Genomic DNA, 17,197 nt, shown 5'->3' on the forward strand with positions numbered 1-17,197 from the left:
CTAAATAGGCAGCCTAAGCTAGAGAGAGCTTTTCTGTAGGATTTCCAAAGCAGGCAAGCAGTGCAACATTTGTTTGGTTTGTTACTATAAAATTCAAGCTGTACTTTTCAGTTCATTTCTTGCTTTTCTTTAGCATTTTCTTTTGGTTCAGCTCTTCTGATTGAACCATTTTGAAGAGAAGAACAGAAAAAGCAGCTTTTTTTTTTCTGCTTCTTAGTCATTCTGTAATTGTACTAGGTTGTGCATTAGTGAAACATCTGGGGAGAGAGAGATGGCTTTCCTTTGACGTATGCCTTACATTGATTGTTTTGATTGTAGAAGAATCAGTCACAAAGGAAATGATTAATGACCTGATCCAGAAAAAGCATGTGAATGTTGTGATATAGCAGACCTTGCTGGGAACAGCTGATTGTTTATCATGGACTGGTACAGAGTGTTTGTGAGACCTACTGTGAATTACAGGAGTGTAGTTATGAATTCTGAGCCTATAGCTTTTAGAGTGAAAACTGCCTGACATGAAAGCACCCAGCTGGAGGGCATTCCAGAACCAGTGCACACAACATGTGCGATCGAGGTTTTCTGCACAGCAGCGTTTATTTTAGTGTGTTGGCATGTTGTGAGTACCATACATGCCTCTTAGTCTGTGATCATTCAAGCTGCTCCCCTGTGCAAAGTTGTGGCATTAGTGAGGTCAGGAACTGACTTTCCCCAGCAAGTGTACAACCATTACATACCTCACAGTCCTCTGACAGAGTCATAGGATTGTTTGAGTTGGAAGGGACCCTTAAAGGCCACGTAGTCCCACTCTCCTGTAATAAACAGGGGCATCTACAGCTAGATGAGGTTGCTCAGAGCCCTGTCCAACCTGGCCTTGAATATCTCCATTGAGGACAGGACTTCAGCCACCCCTCTGGGCAACCTGTTCCAGTACTTTACTGCCCTTAATGGAAAAAAAAAATAATCTTGTATCCAACCTAAATCTCCCCTTCTTTAGTTTGAAACCATTTCCCCTTGTCCTATCACAACAGACCTTCCTAAAGTCTTTCCTCTTTTTCTCTTATAGTCCCACTTTAGATACTGAAAGGCCTCTTTAAAGTCTCCCCAGAACATTCTCTTCTTCAAGCTGAACAGCCTGACCTCATAGTGGAGGTGTTCTGTCCTTTGGATCATTTCTGTGGCCCTCCTCTAGATGTGCTCTAACAGGTCCACATATCTCCTGTTCTGAGGATTCTGCATGTGCACACAGTTCTCCAGGTGAGGCCTCACCAGCACAGAGTAGAGAGGCAGGGTCACCTTCCTTGACCTGCTGGCCACGCTTCTTTTGATTCAGCCAAGGATATAGTTGGCTTTCTGGGCTGTGAGGGCACATTGCTGGTTCACATGCGACTTACCATCTTCCAGTTTCCCAAATTTCTTTTTGGCAAGGCTGCGCTCAATCTTTTCATCCCTCACCTTGTATTGGTAGTGAGGGTTGCCATGACCCAGGTGCAAGAATTTGCAGTTTGCTTTGATGAACCACATGAGGTTCTCCTAGATCCACTGCTTGAGCTTTCCTAGATCTGTCTGGATGGCATCCCGTCCCTCAGGCATGTCAGCCACACCACACAGCTTGGCATCATTTGCAAACTTGCTGAGAGTGTATTTGATCCTACTGTTGATGTCACTGGTGAAGGTACTAAAGAGCATCGATTTCAGCACTGACCCCTGTGGGACACCACTCATCACTGATCTCCATCCAGACACCGAGCCATAGATCACTATTCTCTGGGTACAATCTTGCAATCAGCTCCTCGTTCACTGAAGAGTCTACCCATCAAACTCATATCTTTCCGATTTAGAGAGAGGGATATTGTGGAGAACTAAGGCACCTTACCGAAGTCCAGATAGATTCTATCACTAGCTCTTCCTTTGTCCAGTAGTGCAGGTATGCCATCATAGGAGGCCACTAGGTTGGTCAGACAGGACCTGCTCTTGGTGAAGCCATGCTGGTTGTTTTACATCACCTCCCTGTCTTCCATGTGCCTCAGCTAGCTTCCAGGAGGATCTTTCCCAGCATAGAGGTGAAGCTACGTCAGGAGTTCTCTGGGATATTCTTTCTGCTTTTCTCAAAAAAAAATCTGATGATGCCTTTTTGCCAGTTACCAGGGAGTTGACTTGACCACAGTGTATTTTCATATAAAACTGAGAGTGGCTTGGCAGCTACATTAGCTAATTCTCTCAGGAGTCTTGGATGCATTTATTGGGACCCATAGACTTACAGATGTTCAGATTCCTTAGGTGGTTGTGATCCTGATCTTTGCTTACAGTGGGAGAGTCATTGCTCCCCCAGTTCTCACCTTTTGACCCATCTGCTTGAGGGGCGTGTGAAAAGCAATTGCCAGTAAAGGCTGAGGCAAAAATGTTGAGTACCTCAGCCTTCTCCTTGTCCATTGTTAAGCAGTCTGCCTTTATTGTTCACTGTAGTGGGAGTAGGCATTCTTGGGTTTTCCTTTTCTGGTTGATGTACCTGTAGAAGTCTTGTTCTTTGTGCCCCCTGCCAAGCCCATTTAGTGTTAGGCTGTGGCTGTCTAACCCTGTCCGTACACAGCCTAGCAGCATCCCTATACTCCTCCCAGGATACCTGTACCTACTTCACATTTGGGAAATACACAAAGAAATCTTTTCTACTTACATCATCCCATTTGGTTTGTCTCTGCTTGGAGGGCAGCCTGAGAGGCTGTTTGCATTAAGACACCAGTAAGCTCCAATTTATGACAAGGACATCAAAGTAAAAACTGTGTCATTCACATTTTCATTCTTCTAGTGAATATAACTGGAATGTTCCCATGATTAAATAAGTAAGCTAATTCAAAACAGTTTCTAGAATATTTTCCAAAGTACTTTTTTTTTTTTTTTTACTTAGTTAGAAATTTAAAACACGTTCTTCATTCCATTCTTTGTAATTTTAAAAATCCTTATGCCTACCCTCAAAGCTGCTCTGTTACCACATCAAGGCGGGAATTCCATGCAACGTCATTTGAAGTTAATGCCTACTTTTCTCCTTGCTTTTATTCTTTAAGATCTGGGATTTGATCCAAGACCCTCCAAGTGAATGAGAACATTTCCACTGACATCAGGGACTTTGGATTGAGCTGTTGAAATGGGGGCAGACAAGACCTCCTGTAGTTCTTGACACTATAGTCTTGAAAAGAAACCGTGCATTTTGGGCAGTTTGAGGGGCTTGTCTGCAAGGACATCAAAGAGCTTCACAGGGTTATTTCCCCACTGTGGCTTGGATGAGAGCACAACTGCTGTTGTTTAGTTGATGCTGGGACCCCTTCAACAGAAGTGGAAACTGTTATCATGACAAGAAACACAAGCAGGTCTTTTGCTGTTAGAGTGGATTTGAGAAAGCATTAAAAGAACTTGATCTTTCTAAAACACTGTGTGACATAGCAGTCTTAGTCCTGAGTGGAATGTAAATAGCCTGGAGGTGGAGGAATCATCTAATACTATAATAAGATGAGATTGAAAAAGGAAACATGCAGTCAGAGTGTTTGGGGAACCTATGTGAAAGAGAGAAGTCTTTTAAGTGCTGGAATAATCTCTAAAGGCTGTAGAGAGTTCTGTTTCCTGGATGTAAATCTAGGCTGAAAATTTAATGGTATAGGATTTGAGATCAGTATTTTATTGGCTCTGGGAGTGATGTGAGGGTAAAGATTAAAGTAAAAAATTGATCTTTCTTTTGCTGCATATGGATGTATGGAATCTCTATAGTACACTGCTGATAAATAGTGAAGAAAAGCCACTGAATGCATACAATTTTGTTTCTTATTTATGTAGAGTACAGCTACAACTGGCTCTTTCATATTCTCGCACAGACCCTTAGGGTAGGGGTGGTAAGGTACTGCTGTTCCCTTTGGATAGCTGATAGATGAATGGGGGGGGCTCCCTTCATGAAGGATCCCTGGACAAACTATTGTCCTGCTTCGTTATCCTAGTTGTGGAATAAGTTTCTCTTTATATACAGTCTGAAATCCCCCAATTTCAATTTGTCTGCTGTCTCTTGTCCTTCCCTGCACTGCTGAAGAGCCTGTTGCTTTCTACTTGGGCACTTCCTCGTGGACTCTCAAGGCTGGTGACCATTCCCCTTGCTCAAAGCCGTCTCCTGCCAAGGTTGAACAAACCCCATTCCCCCAGCCTCTCCTCTCAGGGTAATTGCTCCAGTATACAACCATGCTTGGCTCTCTGTTGAGCTTACCTCAGTTTATCAGTGTCTGTATAGATGCATCCCATGCTGTTGGCCTTCTGCAGGGCCTTTCTGCAGAGCTGCTCACTAGCCAGCCAGGCAGATTTCCAGCCCATATTATCAAAGGGCCTCTTTCCTCGCTGGCTGTAGGACTTGGTTTGTTCTTGCTGAATTTCATTAGGTTTCCAACCCATCCCTTCAGCCTGCCTGGGTTCCTCTGGATAGCAGCTCTACCCTTGGCTGTGTGTACTGACTGATCCAGCCAATTTGGTGTTAGCCACAGACTTGGCAAGAATGAAGTTCAACTCCTCCAGATCACTGATAAAAGTGTCAACAAGACAAATTTCAGTATAGGCCCTGTGCTTGTAACTGACTTTCAGATAAATCCTCTGAGCCCAACCATCCGACCAGTTTCTTATTTATCTTGTAGAAGCAAAGGGAGTTCATTCTCTTTTGTTTCAGTCGTACATGTTCGTTTGTACAAGCTCTTAAATCAGTAGTAGTTTGCCGTGCCTTTTTCTTGATCTCTGCTGGTTAGATTTTGTGCTGCTACCAGTAAGGTTGTGTTTAACTCCTTCCATTCAAGTCCTCTTGAACAAATTGTCTAAAAAAGACCGTATTGTGCCATTGCAGATTATTAAAAGAAATGCAGAGAGACCTTTGAGTCCCAGTTTTGATTTGGAGGCTTTAAGTTAAACTGGCTTCTGCATGAAGGATTGTGTGACAACCTGGCTGACAGGTGTATGTTTCATGTTTTAGAATGGGCTTAGTTTAAAGGTTTCAAAATCCTTCTCCCTTTTACCTGTTATTTAATACTCAACGCAACCTGAAAATTTTACACATTGCAGCCTTACTGATTAATGACCTCATCTCTTCCTAGGCAAGTGATTTATCCCTTGCTTCATCTCCTTAAGCAGGTACTGCAGAGTCTACTTCATGCTGCACTTCCAGCTCTTTCAAAATTGGCATGGAAGAGCAAAGATTAAAGAAAATTGATTTACCATTTTAATTTTAAGTCACCCCTTCTGGTACTACATCAATAAATACAAAATAAAAGCTTGGGAAAAAAAGATTTATAACAAGTTAATTGAAAATTAACTCCCCAGATTGGGAAAAACCCACCTTCAAGTTTTGGAGCAACCCAATCCATGCAACTGCTCATTACTTTGTGCTCCTTGGGACTGCAGGGACCAGAGCAGTCTTCTGAGTTTTTGATTCTGCCCTGGGCTCAGGATGAGGAGCCAGGAGCTCAGAGCTGAGTTCTCTTGGCCTCTGCTACTGCAGTTGAAGATGGCCCTGCTGGGCTGGGGGCACAAATTCACATCAACTCTGCTCCATTTAGTGTAGCGTCAGAGGAGGCCAAATTGGATTGGATCTCTTGAATCACTGCATCATGCAGATCCCTAAGTAAATGTTTGGAATTCTATTTTGAAAGGGCTTCATTTGTTTTCTTTGCTGTACAGTTTTTCCAGAATCTCAGTTCTAGAATGAAGGAAAACATCCTTAATCTGATTTTTAGCTGTGCTATTTTCAGATATTTAGGTTTAAGTGGCCCTTTTTCTGCAGCTCCATTTTACTCCCTGGATGTATTTGAAGAACAGTCTTTGTTTAGTTAGGGTTATCACACCGGCCTCTAAGTCTCCTCTGACAGGAAAGAGCCAGTGTTTTTCATGCCATTTTGTTAGTGTATGGCTGCCTCCCTTGCAGAAGAGGAAAGGCACACATTAGTGCAGTACCCTTTTGCACCTAGCAGACTAAATATCGTATGTGTAAGAGCTTATAATCTAAGTGAATGACCTGCTGAGGGGTGAAGAGGTGTGGAGTTTATCTCCACTAAATTAGTGGAGATGGCTGCTCTGGACAACTGTTGAGCTCCTCATGAAACTCAAGACAAATCCTTAGGGTGCAGATCATCTCATGCAAGAGCAGCTGCATGGGACAGGCTGAATGGTGTGAACTGCACATCCTGAATTGCCCATCAGAAGGCCGCCTTCTCTCTGTGGTCTCTAGATGCAGCTCAGACAGCTGCTTTGGGTTTGCTTATCTAAATCTGGGTGAGGTGTATCCTACCTCGAGTGGTTTGCCCCAGTATCACAGAGACACAGTGCACCTGAGTCAGACAGTTCCCTTTTCCCATTCTTCTCTTTTTCTTAAATAACAACATTTCAGAATGTCATTTAAAAAAAGAGTGTAAGTGCTGAACTGTAAGAAAATTCCATTAGAGTCAAACACTGTAAGAAATTCTTCAGACCTGCAAGAATCACTTTCTCTCTCATCTGAGCCAGATTAAATTGCTGGAGCACCCAGAGGACAGAACGTAGTTCCCACTTTTCTGTCTAGCAGAGAATTATTCCAGCAGCTCTCAGCTGTGATAGCTGGAATTGTTTTTAGTTAAGAAAGCAATTTGCACTTTTGTATTTGCTATAGGATGGTGACTGCTGAAAGCTGGTTTACCAAGGCTGTGAACAGCATTGTTCTGGTGTAGTGACATACACAGCCTGTGTGTATCTGGGCTTGTTTTGTTTGTAGAAGGCAGTAAGAAAATACTAGCAGATGTGACCTGAGCCATGCTGATAATGTGTGCATGTGTAAAGTGATCCAGGAGAAGCAGAAGGGAAAAGGAGGGGAGGCTTGCTACTGTGAAGTGGGAGCAGTGTGATGGGCAAGCAGTGCAGTGCAAGCAGATGTGGTGGGGCTGCAAAGGGGACTTCAGTAGGGCACAGAGAGTGAGTGTGTCCTTGAGAATTCTCTATCTTAATCTATTGTTTCTTGTTTGTTCCAGTGCCAGTCTGGTATTTCTTTGTGGGACCTGAAAGACATGAATGAATGCTAGAGAGTTTAGGCTGGGCATATGGCAACAGGAAAAGCTGTAGAGTGTGAAAAGCTGTGGTGGTGATTTCTAACCCAGCTGTGTGCTCAGCATCTGTCTGAGAAGTCTTGAGATCCAGCCTTAAGAGTTCTGCAGATGGCTTACACCCTGATCTCTGTTCTCACTGTGCTGAAAGGAAGAGCCCCAGAGGCGATAACATCAGGCAAGCTAGCTAGAAAATGTAAAGTAGCACCTTTTTAAAGCCATGCCATTAAAGCAAAAGCTCAGCGTGCTGGTAAGCATGTCATCCAACAATAAGCATCTGTCTACAGCTCTGTAATCTGATTCACGAGTTCAGGTGAGACTTATTGTTCGTAACACACACATTCGGTCTCACTGAGGTTGTGTTTGTATATGCTTGACCCAGCTCACTGTCAGTGTAACGTGACTGATTTCTTTGGAGTTACACCAGAACTGCAGTTTGAGCCCTGTCTGTACACGTGAACTTTCTGTCTGCAGACACATCAGTGAATTAGGGGATATACTCCTGTTGCTGAAAAATAAGCGGCAATTGAATCGGTACAGCTGTTTCCAGCTGCATGAGGAGATTCTGCCTTCCACAATCTTATCAGGCTTGTCCCTGAGCAATCTATGAGCTCCTGGCACACTGTATCCTGGATGCATGTATTTTTTAATTTCAGTGATAATGAAATCAAGGTAGTAATTGCTCTCTGTTTGCCTAGTCAGATGTGTCTGCTGCTGCGCATGGTATTTTCATTGTAACTAGATTGAAGAGTTTGGCTGCAAGTAGAAATGCCCCTGACAACCTCATATTTCTGCAAGCAAAAGTCTTTGCTCGGTGATTTACTGCTCACCACCTCTCCCACCATCTGCATCATGTGCTAGAAATACATCATCTGCATTCCTGTACAGACCTCTTGCATTTCTTTTCACCTCTTTTAAATTCTCTCCACCAGACCTCAAGATACTGATAGGAGCAGTGGTGTTTCTAGGGAGCAGGTGCTGTTTAGTATGCAATTATCAGGCATGGAGAGATGATCTTTTAAATGCTAGCGTTGCCTGGATGAGATGCAACCCATAGCCTTTTCTTCCCCTAGGAAAAAGGCTAGTGCAGTGTCTGAATTGTAATGAAAAGTAGTTCAGTGCTGAACAAATTATTCAGGTCTTCTTTTAAGAACAGCAAGAACAACAACAAACCAAACAAGAACCTGCAACTCTCAAAGCATATTATTGTTGCTCCGGTAAAAGCCTGGCACTGCCAGCTCCTTTCTCCCACTGCTTTGCTCAGCAGACAGGTTGCCCTGCCCCAGCATCACAAGGGGTGCCAGCTGTGAGACACTGGCAGAGCTCAGCCCCATGTTTGTGCTCCCAGCAGACTCGCTATGTTCATTTAGGTACAGTAACATCAACTGGCACAGATTTAATACAGGCAAAGTGGAGAGCGTCTGCTCAGAGTGACAGTCTGCAACATGATGCTGACTTTATGAGAATTGAGAGCAGCCTCCTTACCGTAAGCAGCCAGGTCTTTCTCCACTACCCATCTTTCTCATGATTTGCTGATTAACATTAGCAGATTGTTTAGACAAGCATCCTATCCATAGTAGATAAACGTCCTCTAAAATATGTAATTATTTTTCCCCCCACATTTGTCCCAGATTCCTCCTAGTGGCCTGTTCTCCCTGCTCTGTCACTGCTTACAGCTTCTTTGGGACTGGACATCTCTTCACCTTAGTGCCTGGACCCTTTCTGGTCTCAGTTTTGACCTAACATCAGTGTAAGGCATTCTGCCAGTTCTCAACATCTGAAATGCAAAGTTGAAAGCCTCAGCAACTTTCATCCCTCCCCACTACCCGGATGAAGGCTGATGCCCTTGGTGTAACAGTAGGACATTCAGCACATTCCTTTTTCTGCCCCTTGTGTTTTTAGGAATGTGCTGCTATCTTTTTGCTGCTGTTGCAAGCAAACAGCAGGAGTGGACAGCCAGGCAAACTTAACTGTCCTCCTTAAGACAGAGGACTTTTTATAAAGGCAGGTAGTGAGTGATAGGACAAGAGGAAATGATTTTAAACTGGAAGAGGGTAGATTTTGACTAGGTATCAGGAAGAAATTTTTTACTGTGAGAGTGGTGAGACACTGGAACAGGTTGTTGGTGAGGTTGGGGATGCACCCTCCCTGGAAGCATTCAAGGCCAGGCTGGGTGGGGCTGTGAGCAACCTGGTCTAGAGGGAGGTGTCCCTGCCTATAGCAGGGGGTTGGAACTACATGATCTTAAGGGTCCCTTCCAACCCAAACCATTCTATGATAATGTAGGAGAAGAGAGGTACACTGGCACTGTGGAGCTCTTTCTCCTCCTGGCAGTTACTTTCCAAGATGGCTGAGGTTGAGGATTGTGAGATTGGAGGATCTGGCGTTACAGTATTTATTCCCCTGAGCACACATCCGTTCCCACAGGCCTCCAACAATGTCTGGCACAGCACTTCAAAGGCTTGGGAATGAACAGGGGATGCTCCCTGTGGGGTGGGATGGACAGATGTGCTCCTTGCAAAGGGAGCTGTGTACTCAGCTGTGGCTGTGTGTGGAGCAGACATGCCTCCAGCCTGGGCTTCTGGCTGCTGGGGGAATCCTTGCAATATTCAGAATGCTTGCCTGTAAGCTTTGGTGGGCAGAACTCTTGCTGATGATCAGACTGGTAAATAATTTAAGATTTGGGCTTCTGGAGCTGCCTGGTGTGAATTCTCCACTTCAGCAATTGAGCTGTGGGATTGAGGGACTTGATGAGATAGCGTTTTGATCTTTTCAGGGTGGTGGAAGAGTTATGCAAATCAGAGAATGTAGTGGAGTACAGGGATCTACACTTGGTAACTGCTGCTGCTCTGTGCAGGCAAGGAGCTCCCTGCTGTTGGGTGTTACAAAGCATCCATGTCTTCATAGTGACCCGTTTGCTCTGGAGAAGCATCACTTAGAGCAAGTGGAGAGCTGCCTGTTGCCTAATCTGAAAGCTGTTGTCCATTTCATAGAATCCCAGAATCGTTAAAGATGGAAAAGGCCTCTAGTTCTTCTAGTCCAACCACCAACCCCCCCCCTGATATGTCCACTAGCCATATCCTTCAGTGCCACATTTACAGGTTTTGAACATCTCCAAGGACAGTGACTCCACCACCTCATGGGCAGCCTATGCCAATGCCTCACCACTCCTTCTGAGAAGTGTTTCCTAATATCCAACCTTAGTCTTCCCTGGCACAACTTGTATCCATTTCCTTTCATCCTACTTCTGTTCCTGGGAGAAGAGGCCGACCCCCATCTCAACACAGCATCCTTTCAGGGAATTATGGAGAGCAATAAGATCTCCCCTGAGCCTCTTCCAAAAAAGAGATAGAGGAGCAAGGAGCTGCAGGTGTTTGTGACAGGATTGCCTACTTGTGGTGCTGGCCTGCTCTGTGCTGGGGTTTGTAATCCTGGTCTTTGGGTCACTGCCTAGAAGCCTTGGTCTTGCTAGGTAGCAAGCTGGACAAGATAAGCACAGTAGCTCTAGCTTTAAGGTTGTTATGGCTTAATGCTGTCTAAATCCAGCAGACTTGATTGAAAATCAGCTCAGGTTTTGGGATGTGTATATGTCAAGTCCAGAAAGTGGCTGCCAAGTAAGCTGACGTCTCTGGCTGTTATGGTGCTTGGTGTGAGTGAGGGTGGGAGTCTGCCGAGAATGAATTCCATGGTAAAAAAGGTGTTTGCAATGACTGAAAGGCCACAAATGAAATGTGGCAGCCTCTTGACCAAATGCAGCCAGGGAGAGAAGATTTCAGGCCATCCTGATGCCCTAAATCATGTGGCAGTTGGTTGTCCTCTGGTGAAGTGATGATTGAAAAATTCCTGTCAGCTAAAAGGCCCCTTCTCCGCCTGGTCACTGAAGTCAGTGACATGGATTGGCTGGGCTGAGCTGGGCAGATGGGTTGTCTCATCTTCTGTGGTGAGTCTCCAGAGAAAAATTGCTTCTAGGTGGAGCGAGTGTGTGGGAAACGTCCAGCCATTAGAAACTGTCGGAGGATGTGGAAAACAAAAGTGCCGGGTCATCCACAGGCTGTGGGAGCATGTCACCATGACATGGGACTGTGTCCTGAAGAGCTGCTGGGGCTCTGAGCACTCAGTGCTGTGAGTGATGGCTTTTGCTCGGCCCCCTGGGTACATCTGCTTGCCTGGGACCAGCACTGCTTGAGCAAGCTTTGCTGTATTGACAACTGGCCAACAGATACATATAATTAAGTTTTTTGTGATACAATTTTGAAATGTATCTTCCAGGTGGATTTCAGTTTAATGCTGTAAATATAAGGCCTCTGTTAATGTGCTGCCCCTGCTTTGCAGCAGTTTCATGAAGGCACATCAGTGAAACTGGGGAGAAAATGTTTCTCTTGAACTGCCAAGGCTGCAGAGGAGCAGCAAGGGCAGAGCCACAAAGCTCACCTTCACTCCCTGCAGGTGTTCATAGAATAACAGAACCTTTAGAGTTGGAAGGGACCTTTGAAGGTCATCTAGTCCAACTCCCCTGCAGTGAACAAAGACACCATAGCTAGGTCAGGTCAGAGCCTGAACCAGCCTTGCCTTGAAAGTCTCCAGGGACATAGCATCAACCACATCTCTAGGCAGTCTCTTCCAGTGCCTCACCACCCTCAACATAAAATATTTTTTCCTTTTATCCATCCTAAATCTGCCCTCTTTGAGCTTGAGGCCATTTCCCTTTGTTCTGTCACCACAGATCCTGCTGAAGAGCCTATCACCTCCATCAGCCTGCTGGTCACACTTCTTTTGGTGTAGCCCAGGATATAGTTGGCTTTCTGAGCTGTGAGGACATATTAGTGGCTCATATCCAGCTTCTCATCCGTGGGTACTTCCAGGTCTTTTCCAGCAGGGCTGTGCTCGGTCCCTTCATCCCCTAGCTTGTATTGGTACTGAGTGTCGCCTTGACACAGATGCGAGACCTTGCATTTGGATTTGTTGACCCTGATGAGGTTCACCTGGGCCCACTGCTCAAGCCTGTCTAGGTCCCTCTGAATAGCATCGCGTTCCTCTGGTGTTTTACCTGCTGAAGATACACACTTGTGCTTAGTGGAAGGGGACCCTGTTTCTTTGCTGGTATGGTCTTTAGTTGAGAGCTGTGATATAGAAGGATGGAGCAGTTTTGCACTCCCCTGCTCTGCTCTCTGCTGAGCTGCTGCTAGCAGTAATGTGGCTAAATTTCTTCCTTGACTGCTGCTCTTGATTGACTCTGCTCCACAGGGAGCTTCAAATGTGCCCGTGGGGCACCACAGAGCTGAGATCCTGCTAACCCTGGTGTTCCAGAAATGATGTAGGTCGACAGAGCTCTGGTTTCCACTTTGGGAAATGATGCACAGTCGTAACAAATCATTACCCTGAAAAGAAGAAATGAGTGCTCATACTGTATGTGGTAACTTCCACTAATTAAAACACATTCTTTTTCAGCTGTTTTATATGCTTGACTGTGCATGAGGAAAGGCCTTTATTTTCCCTAAGTGTGACTGGTGCAACGCTGCGGTATATTTACAGGGGAGCTAAGTATTGAGAAAACATGATTAAAAAGACACGTTTTTCTGCTTCTCAGTGATAAGCTACTTAATTGCTCATGTTTTGGCAGACTGGCTTATATGAAACAGAGAAAGAGAACAAATGTCTTGTAGTCACTCTTGCAATTTGTTTCTGTCCCCCAGCTAACCTAATGGTGGTGAGTTATAGGAGACCCCTGCACCAAAAGTGGAGCCGGCTATTTCATTCTCTGAGCAGGAGAGAGGTACACAGCTCACTCCTGTGAGATCTGATATTGGCCTTTTCTTAAAGGAAAGAAATGTAGGTGGGGGAAGTATGACCCCAAAGGCTGCTAGCCTAACTCAGTCTCTTTCTGACAGTGACCCAGGACCCATTTCAGTTGGAAGATGACAAGCAAACCTCTTTGTCTTTGACAGAGCATCTGTGGCAAATAAAAGGATCCAGCCGTAGTGCACAAAGCCTGCAGGCTGCTGAAGGCATCCCCATACCATAAGGCACCACAGGTCTTAGTTCTCTTTCTGGCATGTACCCCTGGGTTTCTCCCCAGAGGTGAATCTAACTGTGCTCCTGGGTGAGCTGGAGCTCTGCACTGAGGGATTTGTGTGGTAATCCTCTCACTAGCACTGTGCATCAACATGCCTTGGAGGTGGCAGTGCTTCTCTTACTAGGAGTGCGTTTCTTATTGCTGGGAGGAAATAAATACCTCTTCATAGAACTAATGTTTGGTGTTAGCAGGATGTGTTTGTTAGGTGCTCAGATGCTCTGACACAAGCTATTTCAAGGCTCATTTTACCCCGTCCACAGCAGAAAATGGAGACTGTGGGATAATGAGGTGGGCACTGTGTCCTGAAGGCAGTCACAGGAGGTTGTGGTATACAGTCTATATTGATCTCTGACCACTTCAGAACAAGGCAGCTCTCTCTGTCCTACAGACACATTGGTTAGCAGCTGCTTTTCGGGTCAGTTTTGTGAATGCAGCGCAGTGCACGCAGGGTGCCTGCTGATCCGCCCCAGAAGCTTGAGAGAGAAAGCAAACAAACCTGGGGGATGATGAGTGGAAACTGCCGTGAGAAAAAAGATGTCATACCATAAAGCCAGATCATGGGAAAACAACAGCAAACGATTATAAAAATCTATTCACAGCTCCCCCCCTGCTACTGCCCCACAAGAGGAGCTCTGAATACTTTGTTAGTCGAAGTTGCCAGAGTATCAGAGATAGAAATGTGCGGCTTCTGAAGTGTTGCAATTGCACCCACATAGGATCAAAAGTACCTTCAAAATTACATTGCTGGTAGAGCCGTGTGTTGCTATCTGAAAAATAAGTAACTGATTTAAATGTATAAAGGGAAACAAGTGAGCTCAACCATGAAGTAGGTCTCAGCTGACTTTCCCGAGCAGGATCATTTGCATTCAGCCTGCTGGTGAACCCAGAGGAGCACTACGGGAAGCCATTTCACTGCCCCACATGTGGGCATGCTGATGGGCTCTTAGTTGCAGTTAGGCAAGGAAGTACCAGAGCTAAGGCATGGCTGTGAGCACTCTGTGCTTCAGTAGATCAGAGCTGGGGCCTCCAGTTGTCTACCTGGAGAACAAGGGAAGGTTGAAGCAACCAGATGTAGCAGTCTGGGTTTGGGATGCCATGGCTCCTCTTGTTTCCCTTTGCTGGATTGTGAGCTTGCAGCTGGGAGGCACCGAGCTCTTCTCCTTCCATTGGTTTTCTCTGCCTGACCTGGCCTGTCCTTTGAGCCATTGGGGAGCACAGACTGCAGAGTTCTGGGCATCCAGGTGTGGCCACTGAATGTACTGTAGGCCCACGTGGGTTGCAGGACTTCTATCATAAAGCATGACCTGCTGTGCATGAAGCCCACACAGTTACTGTCATTAACTTTTGCTTTGTAAGATTAGGGTTAAGTTAGGTTTTGTGTCCAGCCCTAACGCCAGCCTGTTGCTCACTGGGTTGGTTCTGATGCAGACTGGGACTCACTGTAAAGTAGATTTGCCTTGCTTTGTTGTCCCCACTAGTGACAAAATCAGCCCGTTGTTTTAAGGTGGGAATTGGTTGATGGATGAACTAGGTGATCTTGAAGGATATTGATGTGCCTTTAGGGAGGAACCAGCAGCAGTTGTTTGGCCTGAGTTCTGTCTTCTTGTCCCCTGGTAGCCCCCCAAAGAAGCGCAGTAAGTGCAGCCTCTCATAACAGTGGTGTTTCTGTGTACAGCTGTGTTATTGTGCCCTTAAATCCAGGCTCTTCAGAGTCTGCCTCAGCTCACTAATGGCACTTCATCAGCTGTAATGGGGCCTGCCTGCTGACTTGGAACATTTCTGCCCATTTTTCTTTTTTTTTCTTCCTCTTTTTATGCTCTTTTTGACTCTAAGTAAAGTCTGCAGTTTTCATTTCAGACATGCTCTGAGTGTGAGCAGCTCAGGTGGAACTGGTGCAAGCAAACCACGCTCCCCAGGGTGCTGCACCTGCTCTGCCCTAGGGAGAAGTGCCCTTCGGTTTGTGTGCACCTCTGCAGCACGTTCCTTCAAACCAGGTGTGATATTTTGATGAAAAGCTCTTTTTATTAGTTGAAGGTACAGCCCCTCCCCCAACTCATCTCTAAACAAAATCAACCTGTGCTTATGCTGAGCTGTGAGAAGTTGGTTTTCTGAATGTAACTGCAGAAATGGCTGTAGCATCAGCATCAAGTACAGAGCTTCTCAGACCAGGTGTCAGAGGCAGGAAGAGAAGGGCGGCGAGCAGGCAAGCATGGAGCTTCATGTACAGCCCTGTCTGTCTTAGCCCATGTGTTCTGAGATGATCAGCTTTAAATACAAAGTATTGCCTTTAAATACATGAAAGCAGTGATGTGTATTGTAAACTAGGAAAGCCTGGCTCTGGATCTTGCTGATAAAATTGTTCTCAGATAGAGCAGTGAGGCACTGGCACAGGCTGCACAGGGAGATGGGGGAGTCACTGCCCCTGGAGGTGTTCATGGCTTGTGTGGATGGCACTGAAGGACATGGTTAGTGGCCATGGTGAGAATGGGCTGGTTGGTTGGACTAGGTGATCTTAGTATTTCTAACCTTAATGATTCTATAATGGCAAAGCCAGTCATTTTCACACAGCAATGATGTTTCTGTTGCAGATTGATGTCCTCAAGGCAGACGTGGAGAGCGCGGAGTGGAAGATCTTGGAAAACCTGATCCTGGAGGATGTTGTTGAGCAGATCGGGCAGCTGGTCTTTGAGGTGCACATCCACTGGCCTGGTTTTGAGGTCAGCGGCAATGACAGCACTGTGGTGAGGTACTGGTACAGTCTGCTCCGAGAACTGGAGCTGAAGGACTTCAGGCTTTTCCATACCTACAAAGACTTATCAAAACCACAGATGCTTCTGAAAAAGGAAGCCTTCAATGCCAGTAGCTGTTACACACTGAGCTGGGTGAATACGAGATGGAAATAGCAGAAAGGAATCTACAATGTGTGACTGTGAGCCATGTGTCCTGTAGCATTACTGATGAGAACCCTAGAGTCACTGGCTGAAGTTGCCAAATAGCGGTTGCTGATGAAACGGGCTGGCTTTTGTTTTTAAACACTGTCAAAAGAGCTGAAAGTGGAACCTGATCGGGTGAGGTTCTGTAGCACCTTTTCTAGCACTGCCCGCTGGCTCCTTCTCATGGAGGTCCCTGGCCCTGCTTCTCTCCCTGCGAGGGGCACACAAACACTTGCAGAGGTGGTGGCTCTGGTCTTGGGGATGTGGAAACGTGTCCTGCCCTATATGTGGGCTCTGAGTGCTGGCATGCAAGCTGGGTGAAGGGTGCTCCCAATAACCCAGCTCAGCCATTCCTGGGAAGCTAAGCAATGAGAGGGAGCTAAAAAGTATGTAGCAGGTGGTTTATTGTTTTGTTATGGATAATTTTGACATTAAACTTTGCATTGAAATACAAGATCACACCACTTTCATGTCTTCCTTGTTCTTTGCAGGGCTTGAAATGCCTGAATGAGTCAGATCTTGTGCATCTGTGTTGGCCATGGAGGCTGCAGACCTTGGGCTTCTTTGGAAGAGGCTTCAAAGCCCCCTGCCATGACGATGAGGGCCTGCATGGTGCAGGACTTGTGGGACTGGAGAGGGTTTGAATCTCTTCAGTAACAGGGACAGACTGGGCCTGCTGGTGCTCCCAGCTGTGCCTGTGTGCTACATGGAGCAGTGCAGGCGTGCACAGGCTCTGGGCATGGCTGCCTGATCACATTAAAGAGCTCTCTTGCACCATATTGGCTCAGTCCATCTGGGACCTTCCCAGACCATTCCTAGGCACAGAGACAGCCCAAGTCAAGGACAGCTTGAACCCAGCCACCTTGCGTTGGAAGCTCCCAGGGCTAGGAACATAGAGCCACAGGATGGCTGAGGTTGGCAGGGCCTCTTGGTCCATCTGGTCCAAGCCCTGCTCAAGTAGGGACACCCAGAGCAGGACATGTCTGGTACTGCTTTGTTTTCTGGCATCAGTGTGCTTGGTCCTTTTTCTGCAGTGACACAGAACAATCCAAGGGAATGTATTAGGCATTAGCAAATACGTCTTCTGAAAGCAAAACTTAATAACTGTG

At 45.9% G+C, this 17,197-nt stretch overlaps 1 protein-coding gene across 2 annotated transcripts in view; it reads left to right on the top strand.

Moving 5' to 3' along the window:
• The window catches only part of METTL24 (methyltransferase like 24), a 38,519-nt gene extending 21,972 nt beyond the window's left edge, over positions 1–16,547 (top strand). For both annotated transcript variants that reach the window (XR_014944859.1, XM_015858723.3), the window contains one exon: positions 15,744–16,547. Coding sequence is in view for 1 of the 2 variants with exons in the window: in XM_015858723.3 (XP_015714209.2) it covers positions 15,744–16,058 (315 nt within the window). In the remaining variant the exon portion in view is untranslated. The remainder of the gene's footprint in view (positions 1–15,743) is intronic.
• The last annotated feature ends 650 nt before the right edge of the window (positions 16,548–17,197 follow it).

The sequence above is a fragment of the Coturnix japonica genome, chromosome 3, assembly GCF_054131305.1.
Source record: "Coturnix japonica strain WE chromosome 3, WE-NBRP24, whole genome shotgun sequence".
NCBI lineage: Eukaryota > Metazoa > Chordata > Aves > Galliformes > Phasianidae > Coturnix > Coturnix japonica.